At 39.0% G+C, this 27,267-nt stretch overlaps 4 protein-coding genes across 5 annotated transcripts; 1 reads left to right on the forward strand and 3 right to left on the reverse strand.

Moving 5' to 3' along the window:
• The first annotated feature begins 1,835 nt into the window (after positions 1 to 1,835).
• On the forward strand, positions 1,836 to 8,082 carry katnal2 (katanin p60 subunit A-like 2). Of its 2 annotated transcripts, none has more exons than XM_026298279.2 (16): positions 1,836 to 1,956; positions 2,449 to 2,519; positions 2,914 to 3,077; positions 3,193 to 3,229; positions 3,591 to 3,693; positions 3,781 to 3,879; positions 4,176 to 4,247; positions 4,433 to 4,510; positions 4,871 to 4,969; positions 5,621 to 5,684; positions 5,844 to 5,962; positions 6,083 to 6,174; positions 6,287 to 6,397; positions 7,436 to 7,598; positions 7,706 to 7,808; positions 7,913 to 8,082. In XM_026298279.2, exons 1-16 carry the CDS (start codon positions 1,903 to 1,905, stop codon positions 8,050 to 8,052), a joined length of 1,569 nt encoding a protein of 522 aa, XP_026154064.1. In that variant the 5' UTR covers positions 1,836 to 1,902; the 3' UTR covers positions 8,053 to 8,082. The 2 variants fall into 2 exon arrangements, with proteins under 2 accessions (XP_026154064.1, XP_026154065.1); XM_026298280.2 differs by having other exon boundaries at positions 1,928 to 1,956; positions 2,945 to 3,077.
• Positions 8,083 to 8,323: 241 nt separating this feature from the next.
• On the reverse strand, positions 8,324 to 12,353 carry hdhd2 (haloacid dehalogenase-like hydrolase domain containing 2). Its single transcript, XM_026298281.2, has 9 exons — positions 12,319 to 12,353; positions 10,706 to 10,815; positions 10,436 to 10,538; positions 10,174 to 10,279; positions 9,833 to 9,917; positions 9,432 to 9,597; positions 9,117 to 9,167; positions 8,794 to 8,857; positions 8,324 to 8,649 (listed from the first exon to the last, which is right to left on the reverse strand). Exons 2-9 carry the CDS (start codon positions 10,804 to 10,806, stop codon positions 8,546 to 8,548), a joined length of 780 nt encoding a protein of 259 aa, XP_026154066.1. The 5' UTR covers positions 10,807 to 10,815; positions 12,319 to 12,353; the 3' UTR covers positions 8,324 to 8,545.
• Positions 12,354 to 13,757: 1,404 nt separating this feature from the next.
• On the reverse strand, positions 13,758 to 15,328 carry ier3ip1 (immediate early response 3 interacting protein 1). The gene is made up of 3 exons (XM_026297781.1): positions 15,189 to 15,328; positions 14,893 to 14,994; positions 13,758 to 14,706 (listed from the first exon to the last, which is right to left on the reverse strand). The coding sequence occupies exons 1-3, from the start codon at positions 15,277 to 15,279 to the stop codon at positions 14,651 to 14,653; spliced, it is 249 nt and encodes an 82-aa protein (XP_026153566.1). The 5' UTR covers positions 15,280 to 15,328; the 3' UTR covers positions 13,758 to 14,650.
• A 1,942-nt stretch (positions 15,329 to 17,270) lies between these two features.
• On the reverse strand, positions 17,271 to 26,907 carry skor2 (SKI family transcriptional corepressor 2). The gene is made up of 8 exons (XM_026297951.1): positions 26,831 to 26,907; positions 23,124 to 25,137; positions 22,471 to 22,531; positions 21,665 to 21,739; positions 19,140 to 19,205; positions 18,866 to 18,964; positions 18,627 to 18,694; positions 17,271 to 17,327 (listed from the first exon to the last, which is right to left on the reverse strand). The coding sequence occupies exons 2-8, from the start codon at positions 25,110 to 25,112 to the stop codon at positions 17,271 to 17,273; spliced, it is 2,415 nt and encodes an 804-aa protein (XP_026153736.1). The 5' UTR covers positions 25,113 to 25,137; positions 26,831 to 26,907.
• Positions 26,908 to 27,267: the final 360 nt, after the last annotated feature.

Consider the following 27,267-nt stretch of genomic DNA (forward strand, 5'->3'; position numbering starts at 1 on the left):
ACCCAGCATCACACAGGCAGAAATTGGTCTAACCTAAGGACAAAACAGACATAAGCATAGCAATTTGGTATATGCCAGTCAGACTAGGCAAGAATGCCAGGAATTGTGCAGGAAAATAACAAAAGAAAAAATCTGCATGTCCAATTGCCTACTATTAGCACTCACATACTGTAAGTGATGTTTGATTATTCATCACAGGAACCTATAATACATGCATAAGACTATGCATGTGAGCTATCATGGATACTTCTACCCTGCAGAATGAGCAAAGACAAACAAGGAGCAATTTGAGCAGGTAAACTGAAGCAAAACTGACCTTATATACTCTGGAGAGTTAATAAAAATATAAATGAGGTTAGGGAATGTGGGTAAGTGGAGGGGGTGCTGCGTGAACAGATGGTGTTATTCAATAAAACAGGCTGCAGAATAGAAGATAGACCCATCAGTCCTCATCTCTGTCTGTAAATGTCAAGAGGATGCAGACAACCTGATTTGTTGTCATCATATCCATGAGAAAGGTCTGGGCAATGATGATAGAAGTGTGTGAGTTTCATGTGTGTGTGTGTGTTTGGTTGTGCCTGCTTTTATGTGTTTGTACTTATCTCTGCATAGACTGACTGTTTATGCTTTTGAACATGTTCTACATGCCATTGCGTGTGTGCATGCTGCTCATAGCCTGTTTTTTTTATTGATGATGATCCTTCTTCCCTGCCTATCTATCCATCTGTGTATGTGTATTATCCCAGATATAGATTTAATGTCAACCTAACAGACTAACCTGACCCCTCTGCCCTCCTTCTCTTTAAGCCCTTTAAAGGAGATGTATTCAGAATCGAACACGAGTGACCGGTGCTGAAATATGTGCTCTGGCAGAAGCCGAACCTTAATGGGATGACAGCTTCTTTGACTAATCACATGGTTTCTTCAAGTCTGATCATGTCCCCAACACCATGTTTTATGACTGTGCGAATATGTTTATATATATTTGAAGTGAACATACATAGAGTTTGGGATGTAAGTAGAAAACAAGAGTCACAATTTCAAAGCTAGGGTGTGTGTTCATACACATGTATTTTGTCAATTAGATTTGCATAAATAGGTGTCCTATATAACGCAACATGATAAAAAAGAAAGGAACACATGTTCATTAGGACAGCATGGGGCTTCGATTTACACAGCAAAGCTCTTGACTGCTCTCTAGCGGACATATTCAGGACCACATCACAGCAGTAGTGATTAGTGAACAACATATGAGCTTTAAGAGATGCTGAACTTCATTTTTCAGGCTGCAGTATTTGTGACTAAAAAGAACTACAATGGAAATTGAAATGAAAGAGCTATATAATGAAATATTACGCATGAAAAAACTGGTGTGCTGGAAAAGTACACTGAAAATTATTTCATCACTAAGACTTACCAGCTAAAGAGGTCCACTACCGGCTATTTCTAATGCTTCAGCCAGGCTAATCTTTTATTGACTTATAAGCCAGTGTGACTTTGTAATTACAAGTGTTCAAAGACGTTTTATTCAAGTCACTGTATTTCTGAGGAAGTCATGTAGACTATCTTTGTAAACATGAGTACGTATTCCACATTGTTAATAAATGCAAATGTAACATCGTCAATTTTGGGAGCGACATTGTCTCTATTTAGAACTATCGTGTTGTGTTGTGTCATGTGGTGTGTTGTATGTTATGTTATGTTGTGTGTTATTGTGTTTGGTAGTGTGTTATGTTGTGTTGTGGTGTTGTGTGTTTCGTGGTGTTGCGTTGTGTTCACGCACAAAGGCCTATGCAGAGACAGTGTATCTGTAACTACGGTAGCCCCGAGGGGAACAATCTGCAATCAACAGCTTGTAAACAGAAAGCTGACAGTTTTCTGTCCCACTACCCTTTCAGAATCATGATGGAGCTTTCATATCAGACTATGAAAGTCGCCCATCAAGCCCGAGAGGCGGTGAGTGAATACGTTTTTTTGTTTTTTGGTCTTGTTTTCGCCAGTTTTGACGGATAACTGCTGATTACGGTAACAACTTTTTGCTAACTAGCGTTAAGTTAGCAGTGATACTTGTTAGATGAGCATGCATTCTACTTCTACATATGGCTAAAGTTAAGCGCCTCATGTGATGGTGTAACGTTATAGTGGTCATTTACGCATCCTTTCTGCAGCAAATAGCAACAAATGTGACACATTCAGGCTAAACTTTAAGCGGTTAGCCGTTTAGCTAACTAGGCTAACATTGTAAAGTAGATACAATTAATCGGCGTCCACTGGTTGCCTAGATACGCTGTGGACTGGTTCTCATTTCTGACTATTTGTCGCCCTCTGCTGGCAACATGTGAGTGATTAATTGATCAATCATGGCAACTCCAAACCAATCTTATCGGAGCTTTGGTGCATATGTACTGAGTCTTGGTGCTTTACGCATTATGTGTTGCTCTGCTACAGGATGAGCTGAAGACAGAGATGAGGAGGAAGAGCCTCCTCGTTCTCATCTACCACCACCTGCTGGGGCAAGGGTCAGCAAAGGCATCACTCAAAGGCATTGCAACAGCACAGCTATTGATGGCACATCAGGTTTCATTGCAGGTTTCAAAACCTAGACTTGGTCTTTGTTACAGAAAATGGAAAAATGACAAATGCCAGAACACAAATGTAATTTAAACAACAAAATAATCAAAAGAAAAGATGTGAAAGATTAAGATTTGTCCATTAATTTACAATCACTGTAATACACATAACTGAGGAAGGAGGTATGTGAATCACAGAAAAGGCTGTGCCAGTTTATATTATTCAAATATAGTGGTTATATATAAGCCAGAGGAGAGAACTATGTGTTTGTGTTGTCTATATGAAAAATCTAAACATGCTTTAATGTAACACATTAAAGATAAATCAAATCAATTAAATCAGCTATATGGCGTCGGCTTTGGCCTTGGACCAGGAGACGAACGGAGGCACGAGGAAGTTCGAGGTCTGTGATAATATCGATCTGGAGATGATGCTGATGGAGTACGAGAGTTACCACTATGTCAAATTCCAGAAATATCCCAAACTTATCAAGAGAACAGAACCAGGTATATGATCACAGCTAAAACCCAGAGCAGCACTGAAATCATACCTCATGCTCACTGAGACACATTTGCTGCTAAATTCTAAAATACTGCTTCTAAATTTCTTTCTTCTCTCAAGGTGAAAGCAGATGTGCCAAAAGTGGTGGGGTTAAGAGGTGAGTCTGTCCAATCTCTCCCAGCTTTCTATTTATTTCATCCCTACAACTCCATAGTCTTACACTATCAATACAAGCTAACAGGGTAATACATTAACAAAAACTGATTACTGATTTGCCCCTGCCTTCCACCCGAGAGAGAGCTGGGATAGGCTCCAGCAGATCCCCGTGACCCTGAACCAGGAAAAGCGGGTATAGAAGATGGATGAATGGATGGATGGATTACTGATTTGAAGAAGCACTAGATTAATTTGACAGTGAAGCTGAATAAAGTCAGATGATAGAAATATGTTTGAGACAGTTAAATAGACAAATGGACTTCTTACACTGATAAGATGTCTTCTGCCTTTTTGTCCCTCAGGAGTCCATGTTCAGCTGTGAAGCCTCTTCCCAAAATTAACTCTTCTCAGAGTCCACAGTCTGGAAATGGAGCTAAGAAGACAGCCACCACTACACATACAAATGTACAGCATTAAGCACAGTACAACCGAGGTCTGTACATTGCTGGAAAATAAATAGTGAGATAACGATGACTGTGATTTATTTCCCAGGAGAATGGCTCCTCTGTTCCTCCAGAGTCATTAGAGTTTGGTCTCAATGTCTCTTCAATCAAAAATGGACCAGCTGGTGAGGCATCCATGAACAGAAAGGTGGTTATTTTTAATGATTTTTATTTTCTATTTATCTAAACCACTGACTTTGTATCTTGCTGCTTGCTGTGTGACAGAATCATTTATTATCTAAACAATTTCTACACTAAACTGAACCTAAGTATTTTGTGGCAATCTGAACAGAATGCAATGCCAATCTTTGCATAAATAAAAAGCATACACATAAATATGTACATCTTTTTTTATTATTAAGATCTGAAATCATTGTCAATTATTGCCCTTATTCTGCATATGTTCACCACAAGTGTTTAAAAATCTTGTATTGTCTCTCATAGGGCCAACTGACTGATGGCAGAGGTACAATCCATGATGTTGTCAAAAGAGCTGGCATTGACTCAGACCACATGGTAGTTACACTGCAGCCTATGAGCAACACTGAATAAGTAGAAATAGTAAATAAAACATGTGCAAATATTATTTTGAGTATTCTCTAGACATTTGAATGGTGACTAACACTTAAGAGCAAAAAACAGTAATATTACTACAAATAATACTACACTACAAATAATACAGATTTTCTATTATGCTGCAGGAACGGCTGCTGAAGCCCCTCAGTGGCTTTTCTGGAATGAGTGGTGAGATGAGAGAACTGGCTACAATCATCAGCAGGGTACAATTTGCAAACTGTAAAAAACATCTGTATCTGTAACACACAAACATTTAGAGGAGATAGTTTTGTCTTGCCATAAACTATAATGTAAAAAGTGTGAAAATACCCCTTGAGCTAAATTATGCAATATTAAAGATATCCACTAGAGAGCAGGGCAGAGCTTTGTTGTGAATGAATTGATCTGATGTATTAATGAAGGCCAAGGTTCTATCTATTTCCCTTATCTGATGTTTCATTCTAAAGGACACCTATTTACGCAAGCCTAATCGCACCAGGACGTGTGTGTGGTCATTCGTAATTTATCCACGTGGCTCCCCACTCACACTGTGTGTTTGTGTGTGTGTGTGTTCATCCCTAAAGGACATCTATTTACACAGCCCCAATGTACGGTGGGAGGACATCATCGGCCTCGAGGACGCCAAGCGATTAGTCAAAGAGGCCGTCGTCTATCCCATTAAGGTATGGCCGATGCCAGGGCACGCTGGTATTTCAGCACCGGTCGTCCGTATTCGATTCTGAATACATCTTCTTTAAAGGGCTTAAAAAGAAGGAGGGCAGAGGGGTCAGGTTAGTCTGTTAGGCTGACATTAAATCTATATCCGGGATAATATGGTAACACACATACACATTGATGGATAGATAGGCAGGACGGAAGGAACACACACGCTTGGAATGCCACATAAAATATATATTACACACACACACACACACATATATTCACATTGAACATTCACACACACACACATATATATATATATATATATATATTCACATTCACACAAGTTTGCCTATGTATACACAAATATACCTAAAATAAAGGCCAGTACACAAAGAATACACAAAAAATGCAGACACATTTCTATCATCACCCAGACCTTTCTCATAAATATGACGACAACAAATCAGGTTGTCTTGAATCCTCTTGACATTTACAGACGGAGAGGGACTGATGGGTCTATCTTCAATTCTGTGGTGTGCTTTATTGAATAAAAGCATTCCGCCACCTTCTCACCATCCCTAACGTCTGTCTCCATTATTATTCATTCTCCCTTCCCAATATTATTCTCCTTTCTGCCACTCTTTAATTCCCCTCTATCTCTCTCACTATAGTACCCCCAGCTGTTCACAGGCATCCTGTCTCCGTGGAAGGGTTTGCTACTCTACGGTCCCCCAGGTAACACCTCCAGAGCTGTATACTTTTGTCAGGTTTTCTGATGTAAGGAAAACATGTTTTGTGCCCGATGAGTGTCCTATTATGAAGGAATTTTTAAGTCTCACATTTTCAAACTGTACTTGACATGTACGGTTGTGACCATCTGGCTCACATACACAGGTACAGGTAAGACTCTGCTGGCCAAGGCTGTGGCTACAGAGTGTAAGACGACGTTCTTCAACATCTCAGCCTCCAGCATCGTCAGCAAATGGAGGGGAGACTCTGAGAAACTGGTCAGGGTAGGTTGTCATTCAACACAAACAACAGATAAAAAGCCAAAAATGAGAGAAACATATGTTAACACACATTTTCTGCAATACTTTGTATTTTTAGTGCATGCATATTATGTATGTCTGCAGGTCCTCTTTGAGTTGGCTAGGTACCACGCTCCATCCACCATCTTCCTGGATGAGCTAGAATCGGTGATGGGACAGAGAGGAACTGGCTTGGGGTAAATATAAATGTGGCAGTTTTATCAGTGCTGAAAGTCAGGGGTCCAGAACAGAGAGTGATTCCTAAAAGGTTCCACTTATACAATGTACTCATGTAATATCTGTTTTCAGAGGAGAGCATGAGGGGAGTCGCAGGATGAAGACTGAGCTGCTTGTGCAGATGGACGGACTGGCGAGATCAGAGGACCTGGTATTTGTACTGGCTGCCTCCAACCTGCCTTGGTAAGACTGAGCAAAATGTGCATTTATATTTTAGAATGATAATGAAAACCAATGAATATATTTGTTAGGGGTGGGCAGATCGATCCAAACATCAACAATATCGATACCAAAGTTGGTATTGGTATGAGATTGATACTAGAGTGATGGGATCAATACTTTACTTTCAGTTTTACATTCAGTATGTTGCTCCCATTTCAACAAAGAGCAGACATGTCCATGCGAAAACCGCAGCTTCTTTCACATCTTGTGTACACACTTTGTTTGTGGACCATCAAGAGCTTGTTGACTGCAGGAAGTGAGTCAAAACATGATAGGTTCATGATAGCACAGAGAAGAGGAGCTGTGGAGCATTGTGTGCATTACTTCAGGAAATGAACTGTGCTGCATGTAACAAAACTATTCACTAGTCTGGCAACACCACCAATCTTTATAAATGTATGATATCCCACAAAAAGAGAACGCTGAGCTGCAAAAGAAACAAAGAGAGGAAGAGGGAAATTTCTCAGACACAGACAGACCCAGACACAGAGGCCACTGGCAGAGTGCAGAATTAACCAGGTAGTGTACACATAGTGGTGAAAATAATATTTTAGTCATATCGGATGAATGAGGAAATTCAGTTCATTACAGTAATTTAAAAAAACAAAACCTTCTTTTTTTCCTAAAGACTTTAATTAAAGTCTGACCCAGTATATAACATGCACAACATCAAATAATTATCATCATTTAGTGGTCATGAAAACCTATTCGGATAACGATGATATGGATGATGCATTCACTGAATAAATGACACAACATTGATCTCCCCTACATGAAAGTACTTGGATTTCAACATCTATTCAAAATTATTTCCAAGTCAGCCACAGCTATTTGAAAAACAAATGCATAAAATATATGCAAATAAGATAAAGAAATGACTACCTTCCTTTCTTGATTTCAAGATTGAGAAATGAGATTTGAAAATAAGAACATATTCAGACATGATACAAAAAATGGTACAACAGCACACATTTGAAACTAATCCTAATCTACTCTCAGGGAACTGGATCATGCCATGCTGAGGAGGTTAGAGAAGAGGATTTTAGTGGGTCTTCCATCATCACCAGCTCGTCAAGCCATGATCTGTCATTGGCTGCCTCCTTTCAACTCCACAGGAGGGGTGGAGCTACGAACTGACTTGGACTATGAAACCTTGGCAAAGGTGTGTTACAGTATTTTCAGTTTATTTATCCGTTTCACATTTTCTTTGTCACTAGCATAATGAATGGCATGTCTAGGGGAGAAAACCAGATTTTGTGTGTGTTTCAGGAAATGGAGGGTTACTCCGGCTCTGATATGAGATTGGTGTGTAAGGAGGCTGCTATGAGACCAGTCCGTACGATCTTTGATGCACTGGAGTCGCATCAACAAGGTAGCACAACACACACATGCCTAACAGATAGAGGACCTACACCACATAAATAGACCAACCCCCACGAGAATCTTCCCTGAATGAGTGTTTATTCTCCTCCACAGAGGACACAGACATGCCTGCCATCCAGCTGGGAACTGTGACAACAGCTGACTTCCTGGAAGTCATCGCACACACCAAACCCTCAGCCCGCAACTTGATGGACAGATACACGGCCTGGGAGAAAGAGTACAAGTCTGTCTGACACATAGACACATGGGGGAAAATTTTTTTGCACTAACTCCACAAAATATTTGGATATATTTCTCAGTTAAACTGTGCCTAGTAGGGACAGGCTGAGTTGGAAGAATATGCAATAATTAGCATATTGATTTAGCACACCTTTTAAGGCTTAGGTTTTAAGATTAGAGCTTTTCAAAAACATTGTTTTACTGGTGTTTTTTGTGTCCATGGTATATTTGGCAGTTAATCATTTTCTCACATCAGCTAATTCAATATAATCCTACATCTGTTGCACATCAGTTATGTCTCCAATAACTTTCAAGCAACAAGGCTAAAGGGCTGAGAATTATGATATTCTGAGCCTGTGCCAGTATTTTATTTGTTGTCTTTTAATTTGTGTGCAATTATTATAAGCTTAATAAAACTTTAGTTAACAGCTGACCAGTTACCAGTATTTTAAGATATCATTTTTGGGCACATCAGGGATCAAACTGGATAGTGTTTTTACTCATAGCTTATAGTAGGTTCTTCAAGATGTGTTCAACAGCATCTGGGAAACTGTCACATGTCAGGTGGGGGGGAGGGCTGATTTTATTCTCATCTCCTTCTCTGTATTTACCTGAGAGATGACAGGAGAGAGCATACATCAGCATCATCATAATCACATCCAAAGGAAAGTACTGTTAAATGTAGGTTCTAATGAAAACATGCCAGTGCAAAAAGAAGACAGCAAACAGGTAAATTCTGATTTTTTTTTTCTTACCAGTTTTGACTAAAATACCCAACATTCCTGCATTCTGAGCCCCACCCACATCATCTCTTGCATCCTTTAGGGAAAAAAGCAAAGGACAAACCATCAAATATCAATAGAAGTACAATATAGATGTACAGAAGTTACTACATACATGTTCTCAGACAGCTGAGGAAAAGGTTATTAGGGAGCTGTATAGTACACAGACCAATGTTTACAGATTTTTACTGCTTTATTTAATCTGCTGTGGAAGTTTCAATACAAGCTTTTACACTAGCTGTTGAAAATTAATTTTATGAACTTGCTGTTACTTAATCAGTTGAAAGTTTACTTACATCTCCTATCATCACAGCTTCACTGGGGCTACATCCTAAATCAGACAGAGCCTATGGTATTTGAAAGACACAAAAAGAAGTGAATTGAATTGAAATAATACCTATTAAAAAAATAATACAAATATCCGACATGATAAAAAAGCACTTTACAGTTGGTAAACGAATTACAGAAGCATAACATGCAGATAAATTCAGTTCATTTGAAGTTAAATTTCAAGTAACAATTAGTTGTAAATATTTGTGGTAAATACAAAAGCCTCTTCTCCTTTCTTACTCCAAAAAGTTAAAAACATGTTACAAATACTGATTTCTAACCTGTGTGAAAAAGGTTTTTTCAGGCTTTCCCACCACAATAGCTTTACAGTCTGTGGCATACTCCAGTCCTGTCACAAAGGGCCCGGGGCCAAGGGCCAAACCGTCCTTACGTTTATAGTACCGAGCCTTGTGAATGGCAATGAGAGGAGCTCCATCCAGAATCATTCTGGGGAAAAATATACATTGTATTTTTAAAAATTATTTTTCAGTTCAGTTTATTTATTTTCGAACAATCAGCTGTTACAAAAATGAGAATTTATTTTTTTTTTCTCTGGTAAATCAACTAATCATGCAAAGTCAGTAATTGTACTCATCTGCTAGTATCTTGACTCAAAAACAAAAATCACACCCTAAAAGTCTCCTGCGACTCACTGAATAAATCTTATGAATAAGTTTACCACCTGAAAGCCTTGTTGAGCGCTTTGTAGTTAAAGTGATCAGGAGCAAGTCCGACGACGACAGCGTTTGGCTCTGATGTGTCGATACCTGCAGATGGAAGGACATACAGTACAGTCACTGTTGTTTTAAATTCACGATTATTCATTTATCCAGTACAAACAGCTACATCTTTACTAATGCAGAAAGCTGTTGAGTGAAGACATTGAAATTGAAAATTTTCATTTTGGTAATTTGCACCTTCAAAAGTTTTTTGGCAACTAACTAGATGGGTAATTTCATATGCAAAGTAAAGAAAGAACAAAATAAAACTAAAACACTCTCTACCACACACACAACCCAGTACCGGTGAAGTCTTCCAGTGCGCTGTCGTCCACCAACAGCAGTGGCCTGTGTTCTTTCTGCTCCAGCAGACTCCTTGCTGCACTCAAAGAGGTAAAGATCTCTTTTTCCTGCAGAGCAAAGTGATTCTCATTCACTCAACGCAGGAACACTCGTCAAAATTGCTGTTGTGCATCTCTTTCCTCTTACCAAGTTCATTTAGAAGGTATTTAAAGCTACAGAAAAAAACACCTGCAGTGAATAAAATAAGGCTCTGGAGGTTCTACCTGGAGGTCAAAGTTGAGACGTTGCAGTCGTTCCAGTAAGATTCTTTTACTCTCCTTCGTTGTGTTGGTCACAAATTTCACAGCGACAGACGCCTGCCGTAACCTGACAGCACCAAAACACAAAAACAAGATCTTGATATTAAAAAGCAGAGGACTGGCAGCAACTACATGACAATGTGGAGCACTGTAGTCTTTTAAAATTAGACGGTGACATTCAAACTCTTGACCCTCCACTTTCTGCCTTTTCCTGGTTTGGGGGCTGTTTCCTACCTGTTCAGGGCATCCTGTGCCCCTGGTACTGCCGTGTCTTCTATATGTAGCGTTCCACTCAGGTCGATGAGCACAGCCTTCAGAACCCGTCTGCCTGCCATGTTGGACACCTGCAGATGTGGACATGGTAAATGTAACCAATCATTAATGAGTCAACATTCAACAGAGGACATTTTCAACAGGTTCTGACTTTCCCTGGAAAATCCAGCCACCACATCTACTGTTAGATAAGACCTGCGTGAACTGCAGTCTCTGATTATAATTTTCTAATACGCTAAATACGACCAAGGTCCACTGTAAATGGAGCTTTAGTCGGTTTAAAACAAGCTTATTCCTCTATAAAAATATATTCTTTTAAAGATTACATTTTCATAATCGTACTTCACACTGGTAGTGAAGGAATCTATCAGATTACTGCGTTGTTCAAACCTACATTGGGACAAACTGAGAGGATTATTGACCAGTTTGTCCGCAGAATTTACTGCATGTTTCCTGCCTAGAAAACAGATTTTAGGATTGTATTTTATTGGAATTTGATTTCAGACTGTGTGATCCCCTATTATTTAGACATGCTTGGATTTCTGTCATGTAGTTATCAATCTAAGGGTACATTTAATGCTCTTAATGCTCATCCAAAATAGCTTAAACACATACAGAGACACAGCTGGTAGGTTGTGTTGCTGTTATTTGTATTTAGCTCAGCTAATAACAGGAAGATATGAGAAGTGCAAAACTGAGAATAGTGTGTGTGTTAAAGTGCAACTGAACTGAGCTCCAAGGTTCTCTAGCACTGGCTAATGTTTCTATAGTGTTCAACATCTTTATGCTTTTAATCCTTTATAATGCCATAAGTGCTTTTTCTCTTTATTAGTGATCATTGTTATGTATTTATTCAGGTTGTGTCACTGACTCATTATCTGAGGAGGGAAAGTGGTAAAAGAAAAGGGACATTAATGTAAACATATGCCGTAGTTTCCGGACTATAAATCGCACCGGAATATATGTCGCTTTTAGCAAAAACAGCCCTGTTGAACAGAAAAAACACACATAAGTTGTTTCGGTGTGTAAGTCTTAGAACAAGCCAGAAATATAAAAAAGAGTGACTTATAGTCCGGAAAATACGGTAATTATTAGTCTTTTCCCCCCTTTCCTGTTCCCTAAGTTTCGTCTTAAAAATAAATAGATAGATTTAAGGAACTGCTGTTATTATTTTGTTTACCATACAGTTGAGTGTCCCTGTGATATTATTGCGGGAGCCTGTTATGATTCCATGGTTCTCAATATCTATTTTAATGTGAAAATAAGGAAAATCGAACCTATTTATTAACAAGAGCATAGCCGCTATTACATGTATAAGCAGGTAATGTATAAACACTGTAACTTTAGGTTAATACGTCTCGTTAAGTCTGGGAACCTTCCTCATCATCACCCCTGTGAATCTGCAGCTTGCATGGTGGGTAGAAGCTAAAATGTATTTGACGTAACTGTTATGTAACTTTCATTTCTGCAAATAAAGCGACTCATTTCCTAGTACAAAATTTCACAGTTTTAACCTGACACAAAAAATGAAGAGAGTTTATACATTTACAAAGTAAGCAAACTACACAGCTAACCTTCCACAGCCCTCCCTCCTGGGTGATGGTCTTCTTCTTCGTCTGTTCAAAATGTTTGTTTTCTCGGTGCTGCCCCCTGAAGCTCAAACACCGCCATTACTAGTAATTTACCGTATGCGATTTATTTTGAAAAACACATTTTTAACATCCCTCTTTTTGTATTTTTTTGTCACTTTCATTCTCTCCTTTATTATATATGTTTTTCTGATTTTTATGTTCAATCTCAATCAGATAAGAGGGTTATCCTTAACAGCTTAATCACTCATTACAATAATAAAAAACATATGTGCCCCACCCCACTAACAACCAACAGATGTATCGCATTAGTGGGTTTTTATGGGCATCCAGATAGATTTAATATGGTGGGAGGTATTATCAAAAAGTTAAAAACCATTTCTCTGCACTATGCCAGATAGCACTGATCAAATCCTCTTTTCTCATATACCTCCAGAGAATTACAGTTTTTAGTGTTTGTCAGCTTTATAATTTTACATAATTATTGTGCAGCTCATAACTGTGAAAAAACATGTTCGTGATAAAAACTAATAAGACTGTAAATGTCTTTGGCTTCACAAAATATCTCAATCAGTACCAGCTTTTTAAATCTCTTATTGCAAAGGATTGATGGTTTGTACCTGATTCATTTTAATTGTAATGTTTATCATTACAAAACATTTGACATGAAAAATATAAGCATTCTGCAATTTCAAATGTGTGCATATAATTCAAATTATCAGTGTCTTTTGGAATTAAACTTACAAGTGGCACAGAAAATGTAAAACATTTACTGAGCATCTAAATAATTAAAAAGAGGAAAAACTTCAAAGCTAGCGTAAAAACATACTCCTGTAATTTATTACAGAGCCGACACTCAAACGCCACACATCCTGACCTGTAAAGTGCAGATACAACCATGCACAGCCTGTGATCGCTTACAGATTTTACTGTAAACCCACAGCTAAACTCTGACTAATCACAGATCAAAGTGGCTTTACTGTGCAAATCACACTGATAAACATATGCTTCTAATTCCAACAGATCCCGTCTCCCACTCACTCCCCCACCAATGTATTTAGGATCAATACTAGCGTTAATAAAATGTTTGTGGAGCTTAGCTGGGTAGGAAATGGTGATAATTCACAACATATGGGGATTATACATGATGAAGAGCAGGGATTAAAAAAAAAACAACAAATATGGCACTGAGAGATGCTGTATAGCACAGTGTTTTTACGGAGCACTAGTGGAGAAGATACTGCAGAATCCTTCTGAATTAAAAGTACTATTATTATATTTCTATATTATTATATTATTATTATCATCAGGTTTTAACTCAGTAAATGTACAGCTGTGGGAGGATTCCAGTACTTCATCATTAGCTTTGTGCTGAAACTTAGTGGTTTAGTTAAAAACATGCTACCACAACAATAAAACAAGAATTTCAGTAAAATGAATAACATTTATTTGAAGATGACACACCGTCTAAACGTCTTTAGTGGAACTGAGAGGGGACTGAAGTGTAAACAGTACAAACGTTTGAGACTTGTGCTTGGTGGTACAGAAAAATTCACGTTGTATGCATGTAAGCAAATTCTTTCAGATGCGATACAAAAAACTTTTTAAACGAGAATAAAAGCTTGAGATGTTCAGAGAGTTGTACAGGTCCATTAGAAGGAAAAGCTTTATGGAAACAAGCTCTTTGCCAAATACTGAAACTTTCTTTTTGACTATGTTTTACAGTTAAGAATTTCAGCAGCAGCATTAGCATTATTTGCAATCTAAAAACATAATCTATAAGCAGTCAGTGAAATCATCACTGCTGAGCTTAACTTTTCACCTAGAAAACATACTGCTGTCTGTTTGGGTACGGATGACTGGAGGTTGCCCATCACATTAAATTGCACTATGACAAGAAGTGAACCTGCAACTGCTATTATGTCCTACTGCTCATTACACTTGGTAAAACATGACACATATTAATATAAAGTCACTGAAACAGATCAAATTCTGTGTTGTGAAGAAACTGGAATGTAAAAAATAAATATGACATTTAGTATTTGTTCTTTTAGTGTCAAGCTGACAGGGAGCTTAGAGACCAACACAAGAGATATTTTTGACCATGCTGCAAATGATTTCTCCTCTTTCAGTTCAGAAGATGATATTGGTGCTTATTTGTTTTGTCTCTTTTACTCCCCTGCCAGCCGTCACAGAAAATCTCTGTGCCGCTGACGACTGGCAAAGCAGGAGCCTCACAGACAGTCCAGGATGTGTCTGTGTGGACTTGTTCGTTGGCCTGCGCCTGGTCGCTTTGGTTCATACTGGCGGCTCAGTGTTAACCAAACAGCATCAACAGGATGATACAGGCAGAATTCACTATTATTAAAGGCACTGTCAAAAAAAAAAAAAAAAAAAAAAAAAAACAGTAAATAAATGACTTTGGTAATGTCAAAATCCTAAACTCTAAAGTTTGTTCAAATCAAGGAGTGAAGCTCATATATTTATTGACACAAATAATGAACATTACAGAGGATATCACACTGATAATATATTTTAAGAATGTTAGAGTTTTCCAACCTCTCATGACAGTCCGGACTGAGCGGATGAGATTGAGGATCTGGGCTTTGATTCCTGGATCATCCCCAAAACCTCCAACTCCCTGGTCAACACCCCAGCCAACTGCAGTCAGAGAGAAAAGAAAAACAACATATTGAAAGGAGAAAACCACCTTATTCCACACCACATTTCTGATTAACGAAACTCGAATTTCTCCTTACAGACGTCAACATTAGAAGCTCTTGATCCCAGCTGTTTTTACCGTGGCACGTCAATAAAACACATGATGCAAGGAAGCACGGGACAAGGATACTTACTCTTGCTGAGAAATCGCTCTTCATGCAGCACAGCGATGGCGTTAGTGCACAGAATAGCACTCTGGATCAAAGTGTACAGTGTAAACGCCATGCTGGCAACTTCTTCTTCTTCTCCTCCTCTTGGATTTCTTCTTTTTCGACCATCGCCACGCCCAGAGATGTGAATGCCGTAAAGGGTCGGCAGAGGTCGCGCAACTTAATTACGCTCAATCCTTAAACCACGCTGGTACAAATGCAAATGGTCTGAAATGTTTCCACAGTCTTGAATCAGGAAACAAGATTCTGGTCATTGTATAGACTTTTAATTTGCACATAAATAGTAGAGAAACTACAAGAACATATTTCAATACATCTGCATTAACAGTTTGTAATGATAGCATTTTCCTCAGTAAATGACAACTTTATCCCTCCGGTCATTTCATTCTATAAACAGACGAGTTCTCATGTTTTTACTTTCTGACATACACTGGACTGCACCATCATCAGTATCAATCTTTCATTTAACACTGTAATAAATAATATTTTCACAATCAGGGTCTGATACGATTAAATAAATAAAACAAACACATATCAATAGGCTGTCTTTGAGAGGTTTTGTGTTTTCACATATAACATTTTATACAATTGGGTTAAATCATTTACAGGTAAGTATATAACACTGACAAACGTCAGTCTTTTGCTCCTCGTGGCCCAGATAGTCTTTTAGAGAGCAAACAAACACATAATTGGTCTTTCAGTTTCCACTCACCGTCTGCCAACACGGCAAACACATTTTAAAGACGGATGGTGGCAAAATTCCCTTAAGGTTAAAAAATTTGGGTGGAGGATAAAAAGTACCTTCAGGATGCCACTAAGCAAAGACTTATCCAACCATATGCTCAGAGAGTAACAGTAGAACACTGCTTCTTAACTGTATAATGTATATGTGACAGGATTTTGTTTTGAGGTAACTTTGGGTGAAAGAAATGTGTTTTTTGGACACGGTGACATCTGCACTGAACATAATACTGTAGGGTTTTTGTATAATTCAGAAACCACTACTAAATACTGTAATTGTGGGTACACACTGTTCTGCTAGTGTACAATAGTATTAATACTGTTCTAATTGTAGCATTAGGTTTAAACCTCCAAACAGCTCACTGTGTCCTCATTCATTTCTCTGGATTTATTTTGTTCTTCACCTAACAGACGAAAGATTGTCATCTGAGCTTTTCAGTGCCTGACCAGGTTGATTATTAGGGTATTGTTAGGGTGATTTGTGTTCACAAAGGATTTGATTTTGTTCAATGAATCCAACTGGACATGAAAAACCCTTTGGGATTGAATACTGAAAATAAATAAATATTGGTATGTTTCTTTCTCTTTAGCCTCCCTCCTTTTTTGGTGATACCACAAAAACAACAATAACATCATCAATCTTGTGTGAAGTCCGTCCTCATCCACAGTCTGGTGTATGTACAGTCAGGCCACCAGCAGTCATAGTCATAGACCAGTCTTACTTTATGACTTTTTCTGACAATGTCTACAAGTGCCATTCTGGTGGTCTTCAGCAGCCCTACAAAAGTTCCAAAATTTACAATGGGCAAGGAAGTTTGCTTTGGTCCTGGTTTGGTAAAGCTTTGAATCTGACTGCCAGTGCAGCAATGAGGAAAGAGCAGGAGTCATTCAGTTCCCCCTGGTGTCACCAGTATGTGCCTCTATCACTTCAGTAGGTTTGGGAAATAAACTTTACCAAGGATGCAGGGATGAATCTCGTTTACCAGCATGCTACTCCACGGCAGTACGAACTGGTCCAAATGAATCCTTGTCAGTCTAAGTGCAGAGCTATTAACAGAGTTTGTACTGATTTCAATTTTCCTTCTCCTTTTTTTTTTTTTTTTTTTCTTGGGGCATTCACAGAAATGCAGTTCCACCTCTTAGAAGGGATTTTGTTGACTTACCCTGTGGATACAATAAATTCATTAATTAAAAGCACACAGTGTCATGTTCTGGTTTTAATAGTTATAGTATATATCAATGCTAAACATGGTGTAACTTAGAGTCTGGATGAAAAACTGCATTAGTAAATAAATTACCTTCTAGCTACTTGTTGAGATGAGAGCTGATCTTTTCTTTTCTGATGATGTTTGCGTAGGGAATCTGAAAGAAATATAAATCAGAAACTACGATTAGTCCTGATCAGACAAGACTTGGACATATTAGTTCAAATACTACAGAAAAAGATTTTTATATATATTATCAGAATATGTGTTTGGAATAATGTATGTCTATAAGCACTGTGATTACACCTTATTTTCACCAAAAATAGTCAGTCCAGATACACATACCCCTTAATGATTAGTTACAGATAAACAATATTTAGGGATTTGGCAGGTTCCTGGCATTAACTTCAGCCCTGACACATTCCAGTAAAAATAGCAGGTTAAATCATCCAACTTTACTATGTATCTTTGCACTTATATTCTGTCTTTTAAAATTGAAAGTCTCAAAACAAACAAACACATATCGATTTTTAAGAAAAGAAGCAAAGTAAGAGTAATTCCATCACAATTATACCTGAAAACAAGACGCAACACTAATTCTGGGCAAAAAGTGAAAAGTTCAGCTGTGATACTCAGTCAAAAATCTAAAAGTTGCAGCAACATAAATCTAAATTTGAATGTCTGTGTATAAATTAATGTGTCATTACTCTCTGATCCATCTGCTGATTCTAGAAACATTTGTCAATTTTGAACATTTTATGTATGCTTGTGCACATAAGTGTGCACGTACATGCTTATAAATGAGCTTGAATGTCTGTTCAGTTGTCAGCCTTTGTGACTGCATGGATGCAGCATGCTCTTGTGAGTGTTTTGGTGTGTGTGATGGGTTTGCAATCAGGTGTGCACGCAAGCGTGCACCGTTGTTGCATATGTCAGAAAGCAAAGACAAACACAGTCTGTCAGCCTGTCTGCCAGCTGCTCCAGTGATTGATGTGGACGGAAGCACTCAGACGGCTGCAGACAAACTTCTCACCCATGAAAGACAAACTAGATGATTGGCTCTGTCTTTTGATGGACAAATAAGCACCAGTAAAAGTGTCCCGGTGTGTCCTAAGGAAGGACTTATTTATTCTGCATTTAATTTGTGTTTTAGTTTTAAGACCTGGCTTTGGTTTTTATAATCACGTGTACAATCTACAGTACTTGTAGAGTAATTGAGTTATTAGTCACATTTCATCATCCATGTTTTGTTATGTTCCTTTCCCATTCAAACCGTTCATAATTAGTCTTAACTATATTCCTTCTCATAATCATCACCAAGACTGACTGAAAGCAATCAGCATCACTTTTTAAATTCATGTATCTATAAAAATGTTTTATTTGTCGTTTAAAGGCATAGCAATGATATTTGTTTTCCATCAGTGTTCAGAACTGATTGTATCATTAGTCGTCTTACCATCTGTAACTGTTGGACCATCTCCTCTCTGTAGGCGAGTTCTCGTTTCATCTGGTCCTGAAAATTATCTGAAATTAGAAAAAAAAAAATCTATGATTAGCTGAGCAGTATTGTCATTTGAGTAAATAAGTACAAGGTGGGCATGGAGGAGAAAAATGGAAAAGAACTTCAAAAAGACAGAAATGGAGAAGTTGCCCTTCAGAGCATGGCAAAGAAAAGCGAGGACAAAAAAGACTTACGGAAGACAGGAAATGGTGAGGTGCCCTTTAGAGCGTGAAACTCTTGCTCCAGTCTTCTCCTGAAGTCAATCTGCTCCAGCAGAACCTTCTGGAGCTCCTCTGCACAAGCAGAAACACAGAAAAGAACAATGAAAACACAAGGACGAAATGGAGGAGGTCCTAAAAGTTGAAACCATGTCTTGCTATGAATCCTCTACTGAATATTAAGCAGAAGGGTCTGAACTAACACATGGGTAATGAGAAACAATGTGTTGACTAAATTATAAATCTTTACCTTTCTCCATGTTCTCTACGTCCTTCTTTAGTGGCACAGGAGAGGCAGCACCTTGGCTTTGGTCACCTGAGAACATGAGATTTAATATCAGATTTTTGTCCCATATATGTCATACTTAATTTCAGACATAATTTTATCAGCTACATATGACACCAAGACTAGCAGTTGTTGTGTCTCATTCCATCTACCATAAAATAAAATTTTATGTGACATAAATATACTGTTGTGTTGGACTATCAGTTTTCTCTGTGTGTCCTCACTGTAGTTTTATATTGGCATTATAAACTCTGTTCCATTCCCACATGCTTTCCTCCTGCTTTAGTCTTCAGTAAAGTGCTGTGGTATATCATTTGACCACTGGGTGTCAGTATAAGTCTGTGGTAACAATTTGTGGACGCTGTAGCTGGAAAACTTTATTCCATTCACTCCCTGTCTACTTATACTGTCAGGACATATCACCCTGTGTTTAGAAAAGAAAAAGAGCACTTGCATCTAGAATTTAGAGTAACTCTATTTCAAAAGCAGAAATTGAGATAAAGTGCTGAAATGTAAAAGTTTAAAAGGCCATTCCACTAATTTTAGTCCAGAAATGTCAAAAACTGTAGGCTGCATTAGTGTTATTGTTTGTCCAGCAAATTGCTTTGACCAATACCAGCGACTACAAAAACTGCACAAGGTCAGAATAACAGCAACCCTGTGGAAACCATAGTTAAACAATATAAACATATGATGTAAGTGCTTTATTTTGGATTTTTTAAAAAATGTTTTTAACCTTTGTTACTGAATCTACTTGTTGCTTTAAAACTTGATGATATGCCATCCCCCTTTGGTTCCAAACAAACATCTCCATCACATGCTGTTTTCAAAATGTATCACTTTGAAATTGTCTATATTGTGTCGCCTGTATACATGCATTTGTGTTAACATCTGACTTGTGACAATGAGGCATTGAAGGTCTTAAATGAAGCGATCCAGCACTCCTCGATATGTATATTCTCCTCCAGTCATTTCATATTCTGGCTCCTTAAGTCTCACTATGCTTCTCTCTCTCATTTCGAGCATGGAGGGAGCTCTCCTCTCTCTCCTCCTCTCCTCTCTCCTTTCCTCTCCTCTCTCTGTCTCATTTGACAAGCAAATTTGCAGACAGTGCCCGAGGATAACAACCTCGTTTGACAGTCAATTAACCGTGAATAGTCAAAGCCAAGGCGGTTTGCATTACATAAATGGAAAATTAGATTATTTTTTCTCCCTAGAAACAGAGAGAGAGTTTAAAGACAGTGGAGGGGGGTTGGTGGGACTCAGAGGAATCGGGCCTTCTAATCACGTAGAGCTTCCCACCGCCCAGGGAGACGTTTGGCAATCAGGGGAAAGGTGGTCTCATTTAATTTGTTTCGTGTAATTTTTCGAAATACATTATACATTATGCGCAGGGATCATTACGGTGTGTGTGTGTGTGTAGGGGTTGAGGGAGTGGGGGGGTAGATATAAATGTTGGCACAGATGTCATAAAGCACTTTTAATGTCTTCCTGACAGATATAAAAAGGCAATAAGCTGTGATCTTTTTCAAACGGGAAAGGGTTTTTGCGCTGAGGAAGGGGGAAAAAAGGCAATTATGTCGGCGGCGATATGGGTCTAGGATGGAGATTGCCAGCGTGGCTGCTTATCTTTGAGCTGATGTTTTCTTGTTGAACTATAACGGCCCCCCCAAGAGTAACAACCCTGGTGACAACGCTGCTAAAGAGAGCAGCCGTGGCAGAGCAGCGACAGAAACAGCTTTCCACTGCTGTTTCATCTCTGTGTATTTATGTGAATCCTTTAACTCACCATCTGAGAACAGGAGGAGAGTGAGGGAGAGAAGGCTCTTCCTCACTGCTTTAAGTATTCTTAGTCTCATTAGTGTAATAAGAAGAATTGTCACTGTATGTGTCATATTTTCCAGCTGAGAGTTTTTAAAACAGTATTGTTTTATGTTCAGAAATTTTACACTGACAGCAATCCTACACACTGTGCGTGCTGAGTTACAGGGAAGGCAACTTCAGGGCTTTTGATGCAATTGTAACAGAAATGTTATTAACAATAATACCAATATTGTTTGACTTCCCTTTGAATATTATTATTTCAATGCCAAACTGCAAATAAATTATATTCCTGTATTGTAGATAAATTGTCAGACTTTACTTCTAATTTGCTATCTTCCATTTAGAGTAAAAAGTCATACTTTGCAAGTATTCATTTCAAAGATGTCTTTTTATTTCCTAGTGTACATGATATATCAAGATTTAATCTGAAGCCTCATAACGAGGCACAGATATGCTCTGCGATATGAGATTCAAATTACTGTGGAGTGAAACCAAACGCAGGAATTAAATTAACCTTGCCATCCTAATAATTATACATTCGGGAGCACCTGACATGCCACTTTTACATTTTGCTGTCTTTTCTTCAATAATTAATTTGGCATTTTGTAATATGGCTCTAGATGCTCTGCAATGATTCATAGAAAAACATGTGCAAGTATCTGTACCTGAGCTCTCCCTCCAGTAGTCCGGTGCTGTCGTCTCACCCTCCGGTACAAAAAAACTATTCTGCTCTTTATCATCTACAAGAAAATGAAAACGCGAGACATAGAAAAAGAGAACAAGAGACTCAGTAAGGCCCATTGGTTGAGCTGGTTAGCCGGATACTTGGAGATAACTAAGTGTGCACATGATGTGTGCCTCCTTTGTGTGAATGCATATGTGGGCCATGTGGCCATGTGTGTTTGTGAGTATACAAAACACACAGAAAACATTTTCTTCAGTGAAAGGGTCAGAGTGGGAGATGAGAGGAGCAAATGAAACGTCACAAGAATATGAGCCTCAAAGGGACACAGGGAAACTATAAAACCACTCACTCAGACAATAAATGAAACAAAGATGCTATAATACAACTGAGTCAGATGTCTGATGAAACAGATAGCGTGTAACAGTTTACTGAAATAGACTGTGTAATGCCATTTAATGAAACAGTATAAAAACCTGTTCAAACATTTGATGAAACCAAGACATTGTAAAACAACTGCAGAGTGAAAGATGTAGTGTCAAGGAACCCATGCAAACAGCAGAGCAAGCAAAGTGATTTTTATAAACTAAATACGAAACTGTATTTTGGTATTGCATTTCGACTTTTGCGTAAACCTTATTTTGTAGCTCTGAAAGAGTGAAAAACAAATGCATATAATTACAAAATTATTTTTATGTGAGCAACCTAGTAGTTGCTGAGTTTTAAAAATGTGCATCAGAAAAGAAAAACAGAAAAGGGCAATACACAGATTAAAATGCTGGTGCTCACCAGAAATGGAGCTGTCTTTGGTTGCGTACGCAGGTAGTCCTTCGTCTCTGCTTTTGTGAACCTGAAAAATACATTTAATCTATAAGCATTTCATATATGTGTTATGCATCATATAGTTAATTTACACTCTGAATGTAAGTTTTATAAGGCAGAGTAATGTGCGATTTTGATTCTGATAGTTATTTGTTATATCAACATGGGTTTCATTTACTTCATAAATGTCCTGTATCTTATTATAAATTGATATTTTTGTGTAAAAATGAACTCATTAACTTGGCAAATATATTCTCCTTGGCTAGTGTTTCACAGCATGTTATTCAATGCATGATTTAACTTGTTCTAGCTTCCAATGCTTCTCGTAACTCTGTCGCTTTCTCCTCCTCCTCTGTCTCAGAGGTCTGGTTAATGTGGGAGTCGACAGGTTAAAGATTAGAGTTGCCCTAACAGGCTGAGATGACAGAGGCAGAACAAACACACCATGGCCATTAAACAATTCACGCCTGGGCCTATTAGCCAGGATCAGAGTGGGGTGACTGTTTCAATTTCTACGGGGAGAAACCAGCCTATCAATCTGCTTATGCAGATCACATCACTGCCTGACTGCAACACCATTTAAATAATAATTAGCTTAAGTGGCCTGGGGGGATATTTACGTTTTTGTAAGCTGGGTCCTCTCGGTGAGGTGGGGTGGAGCTGGAGAGAGGCAAGCAAGCAGGCGGGGAGGCAGGAAGACTGGGGGATGCCTGCTGGATGGGGTCCGTGGAGGAGGGAGGGGAGGTACTGGGATACACAGCGCCACTCCCTCTTTCCTTCACCCTCTCCTCTCCTCCACTGTCGCTCAGCACAGGGAGGTACAGGTTTGTTTGAGTCTGTGGCGGCCTAGCTGAGAAACTCCCTTCCTCCTCATCTTCCTCCTGTTTTGATGACTCCACATCCACCTCCCCCTCCTCCTCGCTCTCTGCTCCATCTGCTTCTCCATCACCTCCACTTTCACTTCCATAACTACAGCTGCTGTTTGGTGATAGTCGATGGTGGCGGTCTGATCCGGTAACTACAACCCCAAAGTCCTCATCTGTTGCCCCCGGGACTCCTCCACCATTACTGTGGAGTTTGGCAATGCTCTCTGCATCCTTGATGACAGGGCGGAATGCTGAGCCATAGCTCGGCTTCCTGGTTTGGAGGGCTGGGGTGTCCAGCAGTTTCAGCCATCCCTCTGATGTCACAGGGCGAATGTCAGGGGTTACTGCTGTGCAGTCTGGGTCAAACAGCCCAGATCTAGTTGTGCTGGTCCCGCTGCTGGGGGTCATGGTTGCACTGACACCATTTCCATTGCCAGATACAGTTCCAGACTCATTGGGATCTGAGAGATCCAGAAAAGCCTGTCTGAGTGAGGGGTTGTCTGCCAGTGAAGACAGGGCGCTGGGTTGAGGCTGAAGATAGGTAGGGACAGGGATACCTCCTGCTGCTCGTGGAGGCCAAAACATACAGAAAGGTGGATAAAAAGTGTCTTTACGGCCAGGCCATAGAAGACCTGACAACCCTGCTCCTTTCTGCCCTGCTGAAACATCACCATCCTCTTTTTTCTGCTGACAGAGTCCAAATGCTGGGAAGGGGTAAGGTGAAGGGAAGAGTGATGTGGGAGGGAACTTCTGCAGCATGCCAAAGCCTTTGCTTGGGACAGGAATGACGGGGTAGCTACGCTGCGTCTTGAGGGGAGACAGACTTCCTCCATCCAGATCATCCTCGTCTTCAAAGCGAGCTCTTTTCTGAGCACCCAGTTCAGGTCCCATCATGTGAGGGACCACCGAACCTGGGAGAGTTTTCATGGGCCCCATAGAGGAACAATGGGCTGAAGAGGGCAGCGCTCTCTTACGGCTGCCTCCATTGAACATAGCTTTGACATCTTCCCATGCATAAATTAACTCATTAGGTGGGGTTTTGTCAGTGAGTTTGAGGTGCCGTCGCCACGAATTGAAGTTGGCAGCATCAGGCTGGGTGTACTTGGCGTCTGGTGTGCGGTGCGAATGGAAAATGAACTTATTTGGGGAGAAGTACATGTTGCAGAAGGAGCACTTGATGCATTTGGCCCTGGAGCTGTTGTACCGTGCTGGGATGAAGTTACCACGGCAACCCCAGGCACACTCATGTGTCACATCAAATGCAAAGTTGTCGGGCAGTTTTGGTGGTGAGTTTTCTCCCAGGAAAGACTTGCACAGGCGCTCTGCTTCACGCTTGGTGATCATGCCACAGCGGCGGGATGAGATGGGCATAGCACCGGCCCGACGGAGGATCTCCAGTTGAACTGGAGTGCACTGGACGCACGTAATGCCCAGTGCTACACGACGATTATGAATCTCATTATAACTGTAGTTCTTGAGGAGCGTGTTGGAAATCTGCGCCAGACAAAGTCTCTCTTTGTTATCAATGACCAGTGACACAATAGGAACGCCGTACAGAATGACCTGGCCAACCTCGTTGGGCTTGAGGGGTGAGGAGGAAGAAGAGGGTGAGGGAGAGGATAGAGAAGAGGACGAAGAGTGATGGTGGGTGGACCTGGGTGGAGTCAGGGGTTCTTGTTGGTATGGGCCTGATGAGCTTGTCATTATGATGTCATTAGCGCTCGAAAGATGGGCTTTGTCCATACTGAGAGGAAAACTTTAGAACAACCTGTGTGAAAAGAAAGAAAGAAAAAGAAAAAGAAAGAAAATCAACATGTATTGTTCCTGTTGAAATGTTACAAAATACCACAAAAAAGAAATCTCCTTTTGTAATAGTATGCATCTATTACATGGATTTTGAAACGATAGATAATTCTTCAAAAAATATGAATATTCTAATATCATGTTGACTCAGAAATACTTTGATAATGGAATATAAAAATATAAACACTGAAAAACATTTCAAATAAAAGGTATTTAAATGTGTGAGTTCCCAATTTAAAGACAAGGACGATAATGTTTCTATTTTCTTATCTTTCTATTTTAAGAAAACTCAATTAAATTAAACAATACAATTTTAAAAAATTAGATTGCAAAATTATCTTTAAAAACAAATCTTATAAAATTATTGAGAACAGATTTTTTTAACAATCATAGCACTGTTTAAATATTTTATAATATTTTGCAATAAAACAAATATCAAAGTGCTTATATGTCAGCGTTCTGCATTTTCCCCTGCTTTATCAAATTGAAAAATCCTAAACTTCATTGAGTATATTAGTGTTTTCACTACTACTTGGTCAAGGATGAAACAGTGAAGAGAACAATCACACACAGTGCTAATTAATTGCTACAATTCAAGTAAAATATTTCCCCTACATTTTGTTAAAATTTATCACACCTACAAAAAAAAGTGAAACCTTCCTGTGCATATTTAATTATAAGGAAAACAAGCATATTCTTGAAAAATGCAGACAAGCTACTCTGAAGAAAAAGCCTGTATAACTGGAAAATTCCCATGTAGTGAGTTAGAGCAAAATTATCCCGTTGTATACTGAAATGTTTTTGTTTTTAATGTACAATACAAAGTGCAGTTTTAACTTTACAGTCAAAATCCTATTAGTAGTGGATTATATCACATAAAAATTGGTTTTAATATCTTCTAAATATGGAAAACAGAATTTATATTTTACAAATTCATATTTTACATACAGCACATAAATATTAAAGTAGTTTGTATGCATCATGTGTGATATGTTTTAGAAATAAAAACGGTTAAAAAAAGCAGGGAGAGAGAGAGGGAAAGAGCGATAGCTTTCAGTCCTTTACTACTTCAGAAAATGTTTTAACAAATAAATTGCTAATACTTTTAGTATCAATTATTTTAACATTGCAGTCAATGAATCACCACCATAATAATAACACTCAAGAAGAAGGAAGGGTTCATATTAAACAGATTAAAAGCAAAAAGCAATTAAGGCTCCAATTCAAGAAGACACAGTCTGGTAATAAACAGCACAATATGCTGCACTGTCTATAATTTTAGTATTTAAGTTCAGGCCAAACTGAATTTCTTGCAAAGTAGCGGTTTAACTTAGGCCTTCAGTAAAGTCTGGCATCACATTTAACTTGGAAGCATGGAAAAATATTACAGGCAGATCAGATAAGGCAATAAGTGTTATTTAGTACCTACAAATTCGACAATAATAATGATAATAAAAATAATAATACTTTTGTAATTCGCGGAATGCAATAATGTGAACGCTATTCGCACAAACCTCATGCGTTTTCTTCTTTATATCATTTTAACAGCCTATTTTCTGTCCCTTGCGTTGAGTAATCGCCTCTTTATATCGGGTAGGTACATTTTTAGCAACATTTTCGCCAACTTCACATCTGAAATTGTCGAGTGTGGTCCTTACCTCTGAGTCCCGAGAATAATCCCAAAACGCGTCAGAAAATATCCTCGTTAAGAGCGAAATTGATCCTACACAGCTTTAAGAAACTCATTTTAAGAACGTAAAAGGAAAATATTATCTGCTCTCCGTGACACACATGAATCGGCGTTGGATTTTTTTTTTGCCTCCAACTGTCGACTGTGTCCGCTCGTGAGATGTGAGTAAACTGCGACGCTCGCGCCGGCTTTATTCGCTCTTCAGAGGCACCACGCGCACTCCTAATCCGCCTCTCTCCCTCTCCTTCTCTCTCCCTGTCTCTCTCTCTCTAGCTCTCACTCTCTCTCTCTCTCGACCGCACACCTGCCTTGAGTTTGATTGGCGTGTAGCGCGAGCTCAGCCCACCATCCAGAAAACACGCGCGCGCGCGCGCCTTCATGCACACATTTTATTCTTAACTGTCC

This window comes from Mastacembelus armatus, chromosome 12, assembly GCF_900324485.2.
Source record: "Mastacembelus armatus chromosome 12, fMasArm1.2, whole genome shotgun sequence".
NCBI classification, from domain to species: Eukaryota; Metazoa; Chordata; class Actinopteri; order Synbranchiformes; family Mastacembelidae; genus Mastacembelus; species Mastacembelus armatus.